General features: G+C 38.4%; 1 protein-coding gene across 2 annotated transcripts in view; it reads right to left on the reverse strand.

Moving 5' to 3' along the window:
* LOC102312860 (ephrin type-A receptor 6) overlaps window positions 1-19,124 on the reverse strand; it is a 75,550-nt gene that overhangs the window by 50,297 nt on the left and 6,129 nt on the right. For both annotated transcript variants that reach the window (XM_005937164.3, XM_042220998.1), the window contains one exon: window positions 8,951-9,015. In XM_005937164.3, coding sequence (XP_005937226.1) covers window positions 8,951-9,015 — 65 coding nt within the window. The remainder of the gene's footprint in view (window positions 1-8,950; window positions 9,016-19,124) is intronic.

Below are 19,124 nucleotides of genomic sequence, written 5' to 3' on the forward strand. Positions count from 1 at the left end.
GATTTTGCAGCGATGTTCAGAATGGAAAACTTGCTACGTTGGGTTTTTTTTCTTTCTTTCTTTCTTTTTTTTGCTTCCAGCAGTTTATGTACTGAGCTCTTGACAGAAATTTGACAGCTTGCTTCAGATGGAACTTTTGCCTTGCAGATAAAAACATCATCTTTTAAATCAGCTGATGGTTGGACAAAGACCAGGCTTACATGCATGAGAAAAAAGTTTTCTTTTTTACAAATGGTGAAGTGAACCTCACCTTTGGCAGCATATTTTTTTTAGAGCCAACTACTGTAAGTCGTTAAGCACTTAATTAAGCTGGAAAATTAAACATTCGTTGCAGATTTATTTCTATTTAATGTCCTCAATTAGAAGTAGATCTAGACCTTTCCTTGCCAACATATGACTTATGTAAGTATTTAAGTCAGTGATGGCAAACTTTGTGTGAAAACAGAGTGTACAAAGTCATAAAAGCAGTGGAACAAGAAGTTGGTTTTTTTTGTTTGTTTGTTTTTTTTTAAATGACATCAGAAACAGCAGTATGCGACATTACGTGATGGCAGAGCTTCAGTTCATCCTTTGTCATTTTTTTTTTTTTTTTTTGGAACGAGAAGTTAATGCTGACAAAACCTCTTGAATCACTGAAGAAACGAACAACAAACAAGGAAGTTTTACCACTTCCTTGGGTAAAACTGTTCCAGCTTCTCATTAATACAAGTATCTAATCAGTGAACCAAATAGCAGCAACTCAGTGTCTGAGGTTTAAATCAAACATCAGGGTGAGGAAGAAATGTGATTTAAGTGACTTTGAACATGGTTGTTGGTGCCAGATGGACTGGTTTGAGTAATGGTTGACCTACTGGTGGCAGGTCTTTGCTTCGACCTGTAACGGTAACTCAGATAACCAAATGTTACAACCAAGGTATGCAGAAAAGCATCTCTGAATGAACAACCGTCTCTTCATGATCATCAGCTACAGTGTGTCCATCTTCTGATGTCTGCTTCCATATCACAAAGTTCAAATCACCTCAAACTGGTTTCTCGAACATGACAATGAGCTCACTGTACTCAAATAGCCTCTGCTGTCCTAGGATATATACCTAAAGCCCTCTTCTGCACACAATTTGATGGTACATGCTGAAAATGATTCAACATCAATTATTGACTCACTTTGGGCCATTTTATTGCCAAAACAAAAAATGTATATTTCAGACACCCCTTCTCCAAGATATTTTTAGTTACCTAGAGGCAATGTTGTGCAACAATAGTAAAAAACAAAACAAAACATAATAATAGAGAAAATAATTAACTCATGTATCATAACTCAACTATGCAAGAGCAATAAAAACATCAGAAAAACTTCCAAACAACTCAAAAGATTATGAAACAAAGATCTGAAAAACACTTGAAACATATTTACATATCTGTAAATATCTACACAGAGGTGCACATTACACTTTGTACGCATCACTTTGGTGTATCTGTGCACCCAGGTACCCTACATCTTCCCTTGTTTGACTCCATTTTACTCATATAGTGCAAAATCACAACATTTATTGCCTCAAGGTGCTTTATATTGTGAGGTAAAGACCCTAAAAAAATAAAGAGAAAACCCCAAGAATCAGATGGCCCCAAGTGAGAAAGCATGTGGTGAGAGGGGGAAGGAAAAACTCCCTTTTGACAGGAAGAAACTTCCAGCAGAACCAGGGTCAGGGAGGGGCGGTCATCTGCCCCGACCGATTGGGTTGTCATATTTTGTTGGCCAGAGTGATGCATTGTCCAAGAGGAGATCTTGATTTGAAATGGGAGCTGTGGGCCTGCTTCTTCTTCTTCTTCTTCTTCTTCTTCTTCTTCTTCTTCTTCTTCTTCTTCTTCTCATACTTTCGAGATATACCACCATTGGTTCGCCCTCTCTTCTTGTTTTCTTTTTTGGATTTTTACAGACAATTTGGTATTTTTGACCATGTTTTCACTTGCGTCTACACCTGGAAGCTTCCCAATGTAAATCTCAAAATTGTGTTGAATGCCTGATCTTTTTGTGATTCGGCGCTATATAATTAAATTAGAATAGAACAGAATTGAACTGAATTGTTCCAGCAACATGTGAAATGTGCACAAGTACATGACATTCTCCCACAGGAAATATCCCTCATCGCACCATATTGCCCTGAGGCAACGAAAATGCAAAATCAGAAACCTTCATAAAACCTGAGAAAAAACCCTTTCTACAATTTCATATGGTCACTTATTTACAGTATTTTTTATTTACAGGTCAATTACAAAATATTCTTACATTCTTGTCAAACCATGTGGTCATGTGACCATGCGTCAGAAAAGGATGCCCCACCATCAAATGATGCTCGATAGTGACTCCCACAACTTCCACTGCACTGAAATTTGATGCTTTTTCAAACACTCTTGGCATAGTTTAAGTTCATATGTACTGAGCATGAGTCTTTAAAATCTCTTTTCCCAGGGCAACACTGTGCTGTAGAGGAGTAATAAAGTGAATGCAACTTATAGGAGTATTTCAGATGCTCTAAACATCTTTTCTTTTTGATAAGAACAAGTTTATTGATCTTTGGCCACCTTACCAGACTTTTAGACAGAATTCTGTCATAGTCATGGGTCCCTGTGTTTTGAGTTTTAGAAAGTTTATAGTTCCTTTGGGGTTTTATTCTTTAGTTCTTGTTACTTTTGAATTCTTGGTTCTGTCTACATCTTCAGTATTGATTTACATGTAATTCTTTGTGTTTCAGTCTAGTGTATCCCCCCAGTACCCTTGTTAAGTCTTTGCCCCCCACCCCCATTTGTTACTTCCTGCTTTATTTTGGTACTCCTTTGTCTCTTGTGCTTTGTTGAACTGTATTTCCTCCTTGTCTCGTTACCTAGATTCTCTTCACCTGTGTTTCATTTCGCCCCAGCTGTGTTCACTTCTTCTAATTGCTCTCTTGTGTATATATAGAGGTGTTTTTCTCTCAGTCCTTCTCACAGTGTCTTATTTTACTTCTGTATGTTTTTGCTGCCAAAATTGTTAGAGTCTTTTATGTTGTGATGTTTTTAGTAGGGTTTTTTGACTTTTCTGTCAGTTTAAATAAAGGCATCTTTTCAGTTTATCCTGTTGCCTAAATATTCCACATTTGGGTCCTCCTCCATGACAGCTACACTAAGAATAATACAGAAACAAACTGAAAATGTATCTACAGTGTAGGCTTTTGTTTTTTCTTTATAAAAAAGATGTTTGAAATGCCTCCACTAGGGTGAGTATTTATTCCTTCATTTTTTCCACAATATTTCTGTATATCTGTTTCAAAGTTAAAAAGACAGAAGAAGGATACTAAATAATGAATAAATAAAGGACAACTATTTGAGTCACTGCAGAGAAGAAACCAATTGGGTACAACCAAAAAAAGTTTATAAAAGAACAGAAAGACAAAAAAGATTAAAGGTAATGGAAGAATTTGAGAAACTCAAGGGCAGACAAGTGGGAAGCAAATTGTGAAACTACCTGATAAGAGAGACATAAGACTGCATATGGGAACTAATAGGCAGGAACTATTAGGAAATTAGAGGTGGGAATAAGACAAGGAGAGGAAGTGTAAAAAAAAAAAAAACTACACAAATAAATAAAACAAAAAGCAACTTAAAGACAGACAGGGAGCCCCAGAATGTAGAGACAAAGGAAAGTTAGCAGAAACAGTATTAAATTTTTTTTTTTTTAAAGTATAACAAAAAAAACCCGAAATCATAAGAAATCCAAAGAAGCCGATTTTAACCAAATATGAAAACCAAAAATATTACATAACCTGCAGTTATCCCAGCTTTAGCCAGCATAGGCAATGGCTGCACCATGGAAGGAAGTACAGAACTGATTTAAACTTCTGGCTGGGTTTGTATCTTGGACTCAAGCATTTAAATGCCCCCGAGGATTTTTCTTTCTTTTTTTTTTTGCCAGTGCAAATAATGAGTCACTTTTGGCCATTTTCACTTCAGCTCACTTCCAAGGATATTTTGATATTGGCAGCTGTGATGACTGCCATCATATTCTCTCCAAATAAAGGAGCAGGTTAGCTGGTATTCCTTAGCTGTTAACAAGGAAAGATAATTTAATGATTGTCAAGATGGGGCAGCAGTTTTTGGTTATCACATGCAATGTTTTTATTTTTGGAAAACCATCCATGTTTTAGTAACACATCAACAGGAATTTATGTAATTAGTGCACAAAGTCAGAAATAAAAGTTAATCTGGAGTTTCCCTTAAGGTGAAAATCAGAGAATAAATAGTTCATGTTCATAGGTGCTGAAACATTAAGATAAATGACACGTGCACACATGCGCACACCTAACGACACTGCACAGACAGATAGCATTGTATTAAAAACAACGGAGGCGGCACTCAACCTGGCTAAGAGATTTGAGGTTTTGATTAAAACAAGGCAATTTGTCATTGTCAGACTAAAGGGAAGGGAGAGAGTGGTGTTATGAAAATGTCATTAAATCTCTGTAGTTTTGATGAATTATTGATTTGATATGAATCTAGGTGGTGGAGTTTTGCTGTGTTTTTGTTCAACCAATTAATGGCATTGCTGGTCCCCATAGCAAAAACGCTGTTTAGGCTGTGTGCAAGGGAGGAGAAGCTTTTTCAATATTGGTATTTGGCCCTGAAAATATCTCAGCCTTTTGCTGCTATTTATTGGTTTTGCTCCAAAGGATTTATTACACTTTTAATAATAGCCTGAAAGCACAAACAGCCCCCACCCCACAACCACTTTGTGTCTTGAATTAGACACGAAGTCATGAAAAAATTATTGTTGCTGCTGATGGTTGCTCAGTCCCTGATGAAATATTTGTAAGAATGAAATCTACAGCAGCGCTTCTCCTTCAGGCTCAGACCTAAAAGAATCATATACTGCAATTAAATTAGTTTAATCTCTAGATATTTTAATGGCTTGTTTGAATCTGTATTCATTGCATATAAATGTTGTCGCATATGTTCTATAAACAACAAAAGCCGAGAAAACCAGACTCTGTTAAATTAAGATCTCTGGGCTTCAGGAGGTTGGTTAATTGCATCTTCAGTATTTCACAAATGGTCTCAGCTTCAAAGTGCTGTTTTACTAAATTCAAATGTATTATTTTATAGTAGATAAATGTGGTTTAATAATCAACATACGTGAGATAATTAGATACACATAACAAACGTGAACAATGCAGTGCTCACACTCCCTGGACACTTCATTGGATATGCCAAACTGTTATTGGGTAAGATCCCCTTTTGCCCTTTAGAACTGCTTTAATTCTTCACAACACAGATTCAACAAGGTGCTGGAATCATTCCTCAGAGATTTTTGTCCATGTTGACATGACAGCATCACACAGTTGCTGCAGATTTGTCAGCAACACATCCATGATGCAAATCTTTCATTCTATCGTTTTCCAGTCTGCTCTGCTGGATTGAGAGCTGGTGACTGTGGAACACAGTGAACTCATTGTCATGTTCATAAAAACCAGTCTGAGATGATTAGAGCTTTGTGACATGGTGTTTTATCCTGCTGGAAGTCACTATTAGAAAAATGATAAACAATACTCAGGCAGCCTGTGGCATTTAAACAATGCTCAGTTGGTGCTAAGGGACCCTAAGTGTGCCAAGTAAATATCCTCCACAGCTTTACAACATCGCCATCAGCCTGAATTGTATGATACAAGGCAGAGTTGCTCCATGCTTTTGTGATGTTTAAGCCAAAATCTGACACAACTACCTGATTGTGCCTCCAAAAATGGTCTTCTTTAAGGCCCATTAAGGTTTATTTTATTGTGCAGAGAACAGAGATGGTATTCTGCATATAACAATTGGTTATTCTAGTTACTGTTACCTTCCTATCAACTTGAAGCAGTCTTGCTTCTCCTCTGACCTCTGAGCCAGAAAACTGCTGCTCACTGAATATTTTCTCTTTTTCTGGCCATTCGCTGTAAACCCTGGAGATGGTTGTGTGGGGAAATCCCAGTAGATTAGCAGTTTCTGAAATACTCAGACAGCCTGTCTAGCACCAGCAACCATGCCATGTACAAAGTCACTTAAATCTTTCTTCCCCATTGTGATGCTCAGTTTGAACTTCAGCACGTCATCTTGACTATCGCTTCATGCCTAAATTTTAATGAACGCGATGTGATTGGCTGATTAGATATTTGCTTAAACCATTTGAGCAGCAGGTGTACCTAATTAATATCTAATTGCGTAAATAAATTAAATCAAAGGAAGAGTGGACTTCTACATGTTTACTTACTCATAGTTACGAGGTATAAATAATAATGTTATATATGAAGCTTTAATAGTGTAATACTTGAGTATTTAGTCTTTAGCAGCTGTCCTGTGATTTTTAACTGCACGAAGACACCAATTTATTTATTATTTTGAAGTTTGTCTTTTCATTTATTTGATAAATCAAGAGAGTTTGGTGCGAAGTGGAAGTGGGTCAGAAGAGAGCTGCTCATTGACCATGTATTTGAGAATGGACATCTACTTTTCAGCAGACCTGTACTTATTTCTTGATGGACTGGCTCACGATGCACCTGCTCTTAAGTTATGTTGTACAAGACATCTAAACAGCTATAGGGAAATTATAGGGTCCTTATATTTTTTTGACGCTGAAACACGTTTCGCATTTTAGCTCTAACTTAAATGTATTTGTTGTGTTGCTAACTGCATTAACAGTTGGGGAAATAAAGCTATTTTTATATGCAGTCTCTCTTTTTTTATAGGCAGTGTAATTGGATAGCTGACTCAAAAGCTGTTTCTCAGACAGGTGCTGACTGTTCCTTCATCAGTTGAGCATAAATTAAGCCGTTAAGAGGTCTGTAGATGATTCAAAGTGTGTTTATTTGTTCTGAGAGGTGTTTTTGTTAATCAACATGTGGTCAGAGGAGACCTCAGTGCAAAGCAGAACAATGTGGAGTGGCCAAATTAGCAATTTAGCATATTTTGAGGGGAAAAAAATATGGGTGATCAGAGCAACATAAAAAGACAGCAACAGAAACAAAACAGTGATCTTTTCAATGGTATGTACGCCATTATTCAAGTCTGTCATAAACGAAAATACAGAAAGTTCACTAAACTAATGACTGCTCTCCCTAGCAGAAAAGACAGATCAGACTTTCCAAAAAGACAAAGCTGAAAATAGGGGAGCTGTTTAATAATGGCTGTAATTCCTTAGCCTCTCCAACTGAAGCTGAGAGTCTGCACTTTAAACTTTTAAATTATGCCTGCGTTCAATAATATATAGACCGAACTGCACTAAGTTTATTTCTTTAAATGCACTGAAGGTACTTTGAGTTATCTGATTAAAGGGTTACACTTCCAGTTTTGAGTGAAACTGCTTTTTCCCTGTGGAAGCTTCTTTGAATAGAAGCAAATGAATGCGATGTAATGATATTCCTGTATCGCTTAAGTCGCAGATGTGCACACCCACACAGTAATCAGAAATCCTGAGGATGGATCAGATTTCTGTGCGTAACAGTATCCCTGTTTCTTTTTGAGAAAACTGGTACACACATTCTGCTTTCTCCAAACCAGCTCAGACGTGTGAAATGAGCACAGCAAGTTTTGAAAAGCTGCCTACAGAAACGGCTGCTGTGTTTGCATCAACCATACTGCTGATGCAAACACAGCTCCCATGTCTACTGATTTTCTTTAAAGTGTGTTGATTTTTCCGTACCAGCAGCAAAATTCACACATAATATTTATTATTAGTATTATCATTACTACTAATAATGGCTAGACAGCCTTCAGAAGTCTGGAAATCATATTGTCTGGATTTGCCAGGATTTTTTTAAATGAGGTGTTACAGATTTATTATTCAAAAAGCAGAATTGCAGAAAAAAAGAGTACTTAGATTTTTTTATTTAAATAATTATTGTATTAAAAATGCACAGATTGTATAATTAAAATATATTTAAAGTACATGAAGTAAACATGCTCCTTTTCAGAATCATATACATGATATCATTGGAGCATCATTTTTGATTAAATACGTTAAAGAGTGAACATCTCTTTAATGTTGCAGCTGTTGATGATTTTAATTGCTGATTGGTAGGTAGCTTGATCTATAACTATGCAATTAATCTTAAAAAAACAACAACAACAAAAGCAAAAGGAAGCATAACATGTGAATGTTTTTTTTTTTTAAAAGAGCATGTACATTAAACAAGTACTTAAGTAAATGTATTCAGTTACATTCTTACTGCTTCTACCCATGCTCTCATCTAATGTTGTTGGGGGACTAACAAAGCTCTAGTCTGGTGGTTTTAGTGTGATGGGTTCATCCGCATAAATGTCAGAGCCATGGTTTGCAGCACAATATCGCACTTTAATGAGATTATCAGTGTTGTACACTTCACCTGTCAGTGGTTTTAATGTTGTAGCTGTGTGTGTATGTCCAGTACACCCTTCTCATATAGGTGGTGTACTGTGCGCTCCTGCATGACATCTGCCACACGGCTGACCTGCGAGCTACGCTGTCACTTGCTGTCCACCTCCAAACCCAGCATCCACTTGTTGCCTCTGAATCAACCTTCCTCTAGGGGCAAACTTAGCATATGTTCTTAACCCCTGCTGTGCTGTGTTTTGTGCTCCCACAAGTCACCATATCATTCTTCAGTGGATGTCACATTGCTCTAACTGCTGTCAGGAAGGCTGCCATATAAAACACGCCGCCTGATGCCCACAGGATTTTTTTTAATAAGACACAAGATCTTGTCTCCTGTCTTCATTTGACTCAAATGCAAGAAAATCTAGTCTGCTGTGGCTCAAGTATTCGATTTTGGACAAGAGAGGTTCAAATTGTAGCCATCATTGGTCTACCATGTAAAAAAAAAAAGGAGGGGGGGTATCAGAAGGTTTTTTTGATCAATAAAAACCTTAAACAGTTAATAGCCTTAATTCAAGAAATACCAGCGTCACTCACCCCATTGACAGGATAAGTCTTCCAGTCCAGTTCTCCCAGTACCGTTGTGGTGTCCAACAGAACCACTAGATAGGGCAGAGTGGTGAAAAAAAAAGAAAAGGTCTCGTAAAATGAAGGAGAAAAGTTAGAAGTGAAAGAACAACAGCATAGATGCAAAGAATGACAGGATAGAGCAAAAAGAGAAAGAGAGCGAGTGTGTGAGAGAGGTTGGACGGTGAATTTAAAAAGAAGAGAAATGGAGGTGACAAAACAGGAAGAGAGCAGACAATAGTTATCAAGCTGTCAATGAGGAGCTGACAGAAGTGTAAGGCCCTTATCAAATTCAACCACCTATGAAATAACAGCTCTTAGGAAAGTCCAGCGCAACACCAACACAAATCTGCTCTCTACCTCGCTGAAGTCTGGAAAAATTAGTACTCTCCTTCTCAGAGGTCAGAGCCAAAGAGGAATAAAGGGGACAGGTGGAAGTATTATCAAACTTTATTTAACTCAACAAAACAATAATTAAGATTAAAATTGTAATAGTTAAAAAACTACTTCAAGAGATATATGGTCAGTGTGGGATCATTTATGAATTGTTCAGTAACATGTTATAACATTATCCTACTGCATTACGTTTTAAGTGTGATGATCTACTAAACGGGACAGGCAAAAAAAAAAAAAAAAGAATTCTTAAAAATGTGGAAGAAGCTCCTTTAAGCAATTACTTTGATGTTCCTCCACCTATAAGAAATGACAGAAGGAGTCCGAACCGCAAAAGAAGCACGTATTCTCGGAAAAGTGGTTGCAGGAGGTGAGCTGGCTTCAAACAAATGATGAATGCACAGAGATGTGGTGCAGAATGTGCCGTGAAAATCCCACTCTAGCGGACAAAAACAGTGCCTTTTATGTGTATGCAACTTCTTATCTGGTGCGCGTCTTTTATTTTGACAGCGAATGCGCACATGTGGACCACTTATGTGCACCCCTGTTTATTAAAGCCCTCAGAGCTCAGCTGCTGGGTCGCTCTCCTCGTTGTGACACATTTTTGATGCTTTCCAGTTTGGTTTTGTACACCAAACAACATTGCATACAACAGGGATGTCAAACATTTTACACTGTTAGCCAAATACTTTGATGTTAAGTGGGCCAGACGAGTGAAACTCACCTTTGTGTCGGTGCAACAATGTTTAACGACACATTTATTCCCTGAGATATCTTATTATGAGTGAAAGAAGTGCAATTTCAACAGCATGTCAGTTTGTCTACATGATAAAGACATGTTCCTGTAATAAATGGAAAACATCTGTCAGCATGACTCTTTGGGCGGAAACAATAGGAAATTACTGTGTAAAATTAGTTCTATTAGCTCATTGGACAGACTGTCCTGTAATCATAAGTAAACATCCTGTTTTTGTTTTTTTTTTCTTTTTTTGGTTTGTTGGTTTTACTGTGGATTCATTGTAAAAAGAAATAAAAAATAATAATAATAATTTCAAAACATTCTCAAGTAAATAGTGAAAAAACAGGAACTTTTATGCCATTTACTTGTTCATCTGTTGGTTTTTGTAGTATAACTGAGTTTGAGGGAGGTCTTTATCTGTCAAATGCTGTAAAACTTACAACAATACAGTCAAAAGTCCAAAACTTTTTATCATCCTTGTTCCAAAGCCCTCCAGTGGGCTGGATTGGAGTCTTTGCTGGGATACTGACCCTCAAGCCTTATGTGTGACACTCCTGGCACACACCATTTCTCCACCCATGGACTCATGTGGACTACTGATTGCTGATTACACAGGTCCTTTCTCTTTTTAATTAATTTAAAATACTTTTTTTTCCTAAAATGGCATTCCTGCCTTTGTAGTGTATGGATTAGTGTCCTCTTCATGCACCTCCTTGTTTAAAAAAAAACAAAAAAACGCAGAATTTGTGTATAAGTTGTGAACACGTTAAAAATCTGAAGAGTTTTGGTGCTTGATAGGACAAGTGGCAGGATCCCCGTGATTTCACGCTGAAAGGCACTCACATTCCCTTCACAGTGTGCTTCCATACTTCCAATGCGGTGCCCATTAATTTCTTCTTAGGCAATATTTGACAACGTTCACAGGTGTAATGTATTCAGTGATGGTGACCCATGGCAGCACGGAGAGCTCTTGCTATAAAAATAGCACGGTAAAACAGAAACAACATTTTATCTCATTTCTGCAAGTCTTTACAACAGTTCCCCCCCTCCAGTCAAGAGCATTAATCAATGAAATCCCATCTATGGCTGTGACATCATCTCTGTGAGTGCACAGTCACAGCGCCTACCCACAGGCGCACTCACTCTCTATTGTGAGTGAAAAAGAAAGAGATAAAGCCCACCTCCGACACAGTGTGTTTGTTCATTTAGCTGTGATCACATGCAAAAATGTTAGCAGTATGACGTCAGGTCAGTCCCTTTGCTCCTTTGCACATCCATTATGGAGTCACGCCAAGAGTTTATGCTCTAATAGCTAATCTGACTCAGCGACCATTTGAAAAGACAAAAGCACGGAGCAGTCTGATTTCAGCATTAGTGTTAGTGGTGGTGTTTTTGCATGAGCATGTTAACAACAGTTTATTTGTGTGAATCCACGGCTGCATTGTGTATACAGATGTAGCAATCCCTCGCTGTCTGCACTCTGGTCACGGCTCAGGCATGAAGAGAGCCATTATCTGGCCCTTGCTAAGCCCCCTGAGCCAATTTGATATGATGAATGTGCAATTTCCTTTGTCTCCACACAGCCAGTTAATTACAATCTCTATCAATAAAGTATGTCCCACTTCAGTGGTCGACATTATAGACCAAAGAGTCACATCTTCAGACGACCTGTCACTCTAGTGTACGGCGGACTTTGCCAAATCTGGACTAATTTAATGGGGTTGTGACTGTTTTGAGAACAAGTTAGATAACCAGAGTAGATACACTTTGAGGGAGACTTAATGAACCACTTTAGTATTTACAGAGACTTCATTTAGCCTTGATTCCCAGCTGGTAATTAAGGTCTGAATTATAATAAGGTGGCCTTGCCTCTGTTCAAAAGGAGGACATAGAGAGATGTAGGGAGGGAGCCTGTGAGACAGACCAAGGGAGACAGAAAGATATTGATTTGGACCAGTCTTTGATGATCATGAGCAATGTTCCACGGCACGTTTGGCAGCACAAAATTTTCCAGTAACTCCCTTCTCTGTCCCAAAAAGTTGATTCTGTTCAGCTGGACGCAGCGTTTTCAGTGGGAGAAAAGTTTCGTCACTCATCCAAGTGACTTCTTCAGGCTCAGCTGACTGCAGTCCCTTCTCTGTCTGTCTCTCCTTCTGTTACACATATACATAAAGCCAAGCGCACACACAAACATACATGCATAGCAATGTGGGAATGAAACTATTAACTTCCACAACTATCTTTTGAGCCAGGAAATAATGGTCCAAGACCACAGTGGAGGCAATTTGATACACCGTTTTTGTTTTTCACGCAAGCACAATTACACTGGTAATCACTTATCAGGAGTCCAAATCACATTAGCTTTGTCTGTGCATTGCTTTAGAAGCATAATAACCTGAAGCTGGGGTTTTTTTTGGTTTTTTTAAAAAAGGTTCTGCACTATCGGATTATTGCAGAGGCACACTTTGGGAGATGTACGGTGTGGCTCTGCAAAGCTTTTGGGACAAATCTCACTGCAACATAATGAAAGGGTTTGATGGCTTACAAGAGCTGTCCCTATTTGAAGGCAGGCTGTTTTGAGTATGTTCTGTAATTTTAACCATTATGTTGATTGGTTACATTTCCTTTCATCGGCCAATGAAACCTTTGCAACTGGAACTGCCATTCCTGTAACCAGCTATTCATACCAAGGTAAAGGCCTGTATATCATCAGACAGGACATTCAACAATATTCTCCTTCTGAAATCAGAAACATGCTCTAATATTTCTGTATGCTGTAACGCTTTTTTATGCCATAGCAGATGGTCTGAACGGGATCAAAGGTGTGATCGGGGACTTCTGCTTCTAACAGTAAAACAATATCCTGTGTAATGATCTCCTGTGTCCTTCCTTTACCCGAGACACGTTGGGTGTCTGCACATTACAGGAGTTATGTTGCAGGCTGTTTCATATCAGAGGTTTCCTGCGGAGTTCAGAAGTGCCATGGGGCTGTTTTTCCGAGAGTCGGTCCTTGTTTTAAAAAGGCGATGTGATGCACATTCCTTTCAGTGGTTTCCCAGTCTTTCACTAATCTACAGGTGACAGTAACGCAACAAGACACGACTAACGATGACAAAGGCAGGGGAGAAGAACACTTCAAGCTCATGAATTTTTGAAAGAGGCTTTGCAATTGCTTGATAAGTAAGGAAATACGCATTTACCATTTTCTCACTTAACTGTCTGCACCTTCCTTTGAAGATTTCCATTTACAAGAATATCATCCTACACTTTTATGTTGTAAAGAACTAAAGAACCTCTGTTGCTTAGCCTTCTTTGACCTCTGATTCTTGTTGTCTAGTAAGTGCACAGACCAGAAGGGTTTGGGTTTTTTTGTTTTGTTTTTGAAAGCCTAATGCAGAGACAAACTGTGTTTTAAGTAGTAGTTTGCAGAATATGTCTGTGCATACATGCATGCGTGCATATGTGTGTGTGCATGCGTGTGTGTGTGTGTGTGTGTGTGTACTCGCAGGTGGTTCATTAACACTATCTAGACACTGAGTAGTCAGGATCCCTAAATATTTTAGGATATGTATATAAGGTATGAGGATAAGGATACTCCACAAGGCTGAGCTCCACCAGGGTGACAGACAGTTCTATAAGGACCCCTGGCTTTTTTTTTTAAGTTTCCTGGATGTGGTTAGAGAAAGCCACTGGGGAAAAAAATGAATCATTATTTTCTATGAGATGATAATAAAAGTGGACAGCAGCATCTAATTCATCTGACTCTGAGCACAGATGATGCAGGTTCCTGAAAAAGTCATTCCAGCGTCTGTCTAAATGTTACTGCTGATCAGATGAAATGATCCCATAGAAAGGACGACGTGTCAGATACCTGCTTCGTAAAATACAAAGCAGATCAGTGGATAAAGAAAAAAAGAGTTTTTAATTTGGTGAATATTTCATTGGCAGTAATTGTACCAGATGCTAGTTTCAATAAATGATTTGAGTACGAGCCATTTATCAAGGAAGAACATTTGCTTTGTTTTTTGAGAATATTTGCATTTTTATTTTGATTGATCAGAGGAAAAAAAGGGCAAAAAATGAACTCAAACTCCTGGACTCACTGTCTAATAATAGTTTAACCAACACAGGTAAACACAATGTTTGCCTGTCACACCGTGGATCTCTTCACAAGCTGAAATCATGGCTCCGTTGCAGCTTGACCTTGTGGCCTCTTCTTGTTATGTTAGGTTTAACACTTGTTTGAAAGCTTTTAATCTGCTCTGTTTACGGACAACGAAATTCTATACAATTCAATGTTTTTGTACATTTTTTATAAAGTGCCCCGAAGCAGCTGCTGCTGTGACTTGGCATTAAAAAAATATAATGTAATTGAATTGAACTAAACTGAAAATCATGCCTCACAGTAAAATAAATAGAATGTAGAAGTATACATAATCTTAAAAAGAAGCAGTAGTGACAATATTAGAAAGTTTTTACTACTTGTACTGTGCGATGTGCAGTGTGTACATGTGTGTAATCGCCTACAGTGGAGTCGGTGCTTTCACAAGGACATGTGTGATGGAGGCATGGAGCTCTGTAGATGAGCTGCTCCTCAGTCTTTTAGGTGGTTTGTGTTGACCTTCATCCACCACACAGCAGAGGTTCATACAGGAAGTGGGTTGAATGTTTTTAGTGCCACAAATTGTGTTTATGTCTGGGGGGTCTGGTTCACCTTCACCGTGCAATTATTGTTGTTGTGTTATTCTATTTACTCCATTTTATTCTATTTGTTATTTTAATGCTGGCCTTGGAAACGGATTCAGTTCTTTCATTTTTTTAACATGTTGAATGACCACCTAACGATCTGTCTAATTCCTTATGATCATCAGCTGGACAAATGCTGCACTACATAGTGGCACAGCTGGTAGAATGGTTGTGATGCTGAGATTGTTCAGCTCAGGGCAGTAGGCTGTCTCCCCTATAAGCACCACTACTGTGTTTCCAACTAACTTTATAATGGCACGAATGGGGTTACAGTCATGGGTCAAACGTTTGGAGAGCATTGGGCTCAACATTAACCCTGTGAAGTACCCTTTACTTAGAATAGAGTGAAAGAGGTTGGTCAGAGACAAAGTTTATGATGCAGGTTTTTGCAGTTTGCTGACCAATTTCTGAAGAATGATGGTGTTTGATGCAGCTCTCTGAAGTCCACTGACATAACGGTTTCATCTTTTAGTTGAGGATGAGATGAGAGGTAGGCAAAGTTATACGTATCTAGCTTAGTGGTAGAAGATGCTTCTGATTTGTGACAGGGCACGCTTCTCGAGAGATTGATTGATTGATTGATAATACTTGTGAGATGTTCCTCACCTGGCATTAAGACCAATGTTGGGTCCTCATAGGGTGGGGTATTCAGTTGAGGAGACTTGCTGATCTGGTCTGTCAAATGGGGAAAGAACTGAAAAGTGTCAGACAGCTTGCAGTCATCACTGGGTGGTCTTTTTGTCCATCAGTTTATACTTAAAACCTTTCCATATGCTGTGGGATGGTTTGTTGTAAAAATAGTTCACAATGTGCTCATGTGGCTTTGAAGTTTTCCCCATGATTCAGGCTTGTTTGTCACTTTATCTGACATCTGCATCCCACTCCCTGAGTGGTATCCTCACACTGCTGTTTATCCATGGCCTCAGGCTAGGAAACACCTAAGAGGTGTTTTTATGTTAACACATTTTCTGTGCAAAAGTTTATGTAACTAGGGACTTAACCAGCATGTACCTCTAGGCCTGATTCTTCTGCAAACAAATCCCACTCTGTGTTATCAAAATTGTGCTGCAGCACTGAGGTGGCTTCCCCAGGCTGTACTTGTACTGTCCTGATAGCTGTTGTTTTTTTTTGTTGTTTTTGTTTTTTTGTTTTTTTTTGTTTTTTTTGGGGGGGGGGTTGTGTTGTTTCATTACACTTAAGCTGAAGTCAGACTTAGGGAAATGTGGTCTAGATGTAAATAAGACATTTTAATGTAATTTGAGTAGAATAGACTTTGGGTCTTGTTCCCTCTTGTTGGAAAGTTGACATTTCAGTGGATAACCAGCTTAAGATCTGGTTCAAGTCCATGTCAGCTCATCATTACTACCATCATATAGCTTTTTCGGTGTTAGCTTAGCATTACCATGCAGAGGAATACTGCCATGGCTGTCACCGTCATGAATTCATCCGAGAGAAAAAATGTTCTGCAACTGAACAACTCCCAGTCCAGGCAGCTGTGTTTTTCACTGTTCCTCAGGTCCCTCATCTGGTCTGCTCTGTAAACAAAACTAGCATCTAGCTCTATGGCTGCATCACTTTTGTAATGACTGTCACACTGTGCATCATTATTCTCAGTCGCATCTCATTCTTGTTTACAATAGAACAGGAACTACAAGGAGCAGGCTCAGAAGCGCCGGTTTAAACAGGTTCACCCAATCATGGGTATTATATGTCCCCCACGGCACATCTGGCCCTTTGGTTGTCCCTGACCATCCATGTGAGGTCAATGGAAAATTAGGATTCCCATGTAAGTAAGTATAAATCATTCAGTTTGTCCCATTTGAACCATCAAATACTCTTTGATAAACTCCTCCTCACAGAATTGCTCACTTCATTGCTTTTGTTCTGAAGGTGAATTTACATATGTTTATGCAAGCAAATGCAGCTTCAGTATAAATGCATTGTAACAGATGTTTATAGAAGTTGTGAGATTGCTAATCCTGAAAGATGTCAGCTCACATTTAAAAAAAGAAAAAAAAAGACGAACAAGGAGAAGAAAGATTGATACAGAATGTAGAATTTTAAACAAGACATGGACTTATTTGTAAAGACAGAGGTAAAGCTGTGTGCTTAGTTAGTTCGTAAACAGCAGATTGCTGTGTTTAACGATTACAACTTGAATCACCATTAAGAGACTAAACACGAAGAGAAAAGTAGGAATCTCAATCTTTTTTAGCAAATCTGCAGAAGCAACAAGAACTTTTTACTAAGCTTTACACATCTAGGGATGGAGCAGTCAAGTCCAGATTTGTCATTTCCTACAAAATCCCCAAAAAACATCTCTTAGGGAGTTTCTCAAAGTGTGTTTGTTAGATTCTGATGCACTAATATGCTGAAAAAGGATGCATTCGAGAGTATGGCTCTTTCCTGGTGAACCAATAATAACAACAATTATTATAAGGACAGAGGACATTGCAGGAATTTTGGAGTTTGAAGGCCTTTACTTACAGGATAAGTAATATCCGTGTGAATATTCCATTATTACTTCATTAAAAATATTTTTCAGGCTCAACTATTCTTAATTCAGCCGTTCCCTCTGACTGTGTGGTTTCGTAGGATGAATATGCACTTTTCATTTCTTTGAACCAAGCTAAATATTTTTGCATGTGAATAAACAGATCTTACCAATCAGACCACTGCATTTGACAAGTGTAGCTCAAAGTGTGCCTCAAAGACACACCAGTACTGAATACACAATCATATAGAAATAGCAAAATAATACTATTTTACCTCAGACACACAGCTAGACACTGCTCCAGGTCAATCGGCTCTCCAAAATTATTTCTCTGCTTCCTCAAATGTGGTCCCAGCTGTGTTAACAAGAGCTAAATCTGCTCCACAGACATACTGAAATATGTACGAATGCAGTCGGGGTACAGCTTAAACTCCTGGACCAAACCATGAAATTCTTCCTGCTGCTGCCTTCTCTTGAGAACTGTGTGAACCCAAAATCTCTGTTTCACCCTTTTCTTGTTTAGAAACATCAGGACCAGCTCATCATGGCTTGATGTTGACTTTATTTTTTTTCATAAATTTTTGTCTTAGGATGAATTTTCAGCAAAAATGCAATAAGTTCAGTGTGTATATACATCATCTGACAAGTTCACATCTGAAAAATGTTAAATTGCCCATCACTTTTATGCAATAGTGTCTAACGGCCTTTAGTTAACCTTGAATATCTATGACACACAACGCACGTATCTTTGTACTTGGGAAAATGAAAGAGTGTGAGAATATGAAGGAGCGAGCACAGTTAAAGTGGACTCTCTGTCTCTTTAGCAGTAAATAGTTCTTTGTTGTTAGGCTAGCTGCACTTGAATGGAAACTCCAGCTGTTAGCCGTAATGTTCGGGATTGTTAAGCACTTTATAATTGAGAACGGTGTCTTTTTGAGTCACTGGACTGATAAGCTGGAGTGAGACACAATCACAGCTGATCCAATCCAAACATCCATCAGCATGTCTGCAGGAAAAAAAGAAAATCTCCAAATTGGAATCTCCTTTTCTTAAATTTGGACTTTGCTTTTCCTCACTTCTAATATGACATAATCCAGTCAGTGACATGTGACATGGAAAAAAATGTCTCCAAAAAGTGTGGTATCTCTTCCTGAGAGCCTCTGTTTTTTGGGGGGGATGTTTTTGTCCATCGCACGCATCGACCTATTTTTCCTGCTAATATGCTGATTCCATTCATGATCATGCTTTGGTAAGAAACACAGTATGTCTGTGGTGTGATGTGTAGTAACCTGTTATGTTATAAACTGCTTGGATGTGCTTAGGGAAAAAAAGAGAATATTTTATATCATAAAATAGTGCTGATCCCATCAGCTGATTGCGCCGCTCAGTATACCCGGCCAGAGGAGGAGAAATCAGAGTTTCTGACTTGAGTTTGTCCTGTGAACCACTCGAGTCACCTAACTCAAACAGACCCTCCTCCACACAATCTTCATTCATAAAGTGCTTTGAAAAGGCAAACATTAGAGCTAACAGGTGTTGGAAACAAGTGTTTCAGTGCAGCTAGCCAAACAACAAAGAGGCACTTACTGCTAAAAGAGAGACAATGAAAGTTGATATCCTCGGTATATCCTCGGTTTCTTAACATAAAGCTCATTGTTACATCCAATACAAAAGTGATCCCCTTACAGTGTTGGGTAAGTTACATTAAATTAGTAACTTAGTTACATTACTAGTTACTTCTATCAAAAGTAACTCAGTTACTTCAAGTTACT

The sequence above is a fragment of the Haplochromis burtoni genome, unplaced genomic scaffold (genome assembly GCF_018398535.1).
Source record: "Haplochromis burtoni strain Fernald_Lab_line unplaced genomic scaffold, NCSU_Asbu1 Contig_59, whole genome shotgun sequence".
Classification (NCBI taxonomy): domain Eukaryota; kingdom Metazoa; phylum Chordata; class Actinopteri; order Cichliformes; family Cichlidae; genus Haplochromis; species Haplochromis burtoni.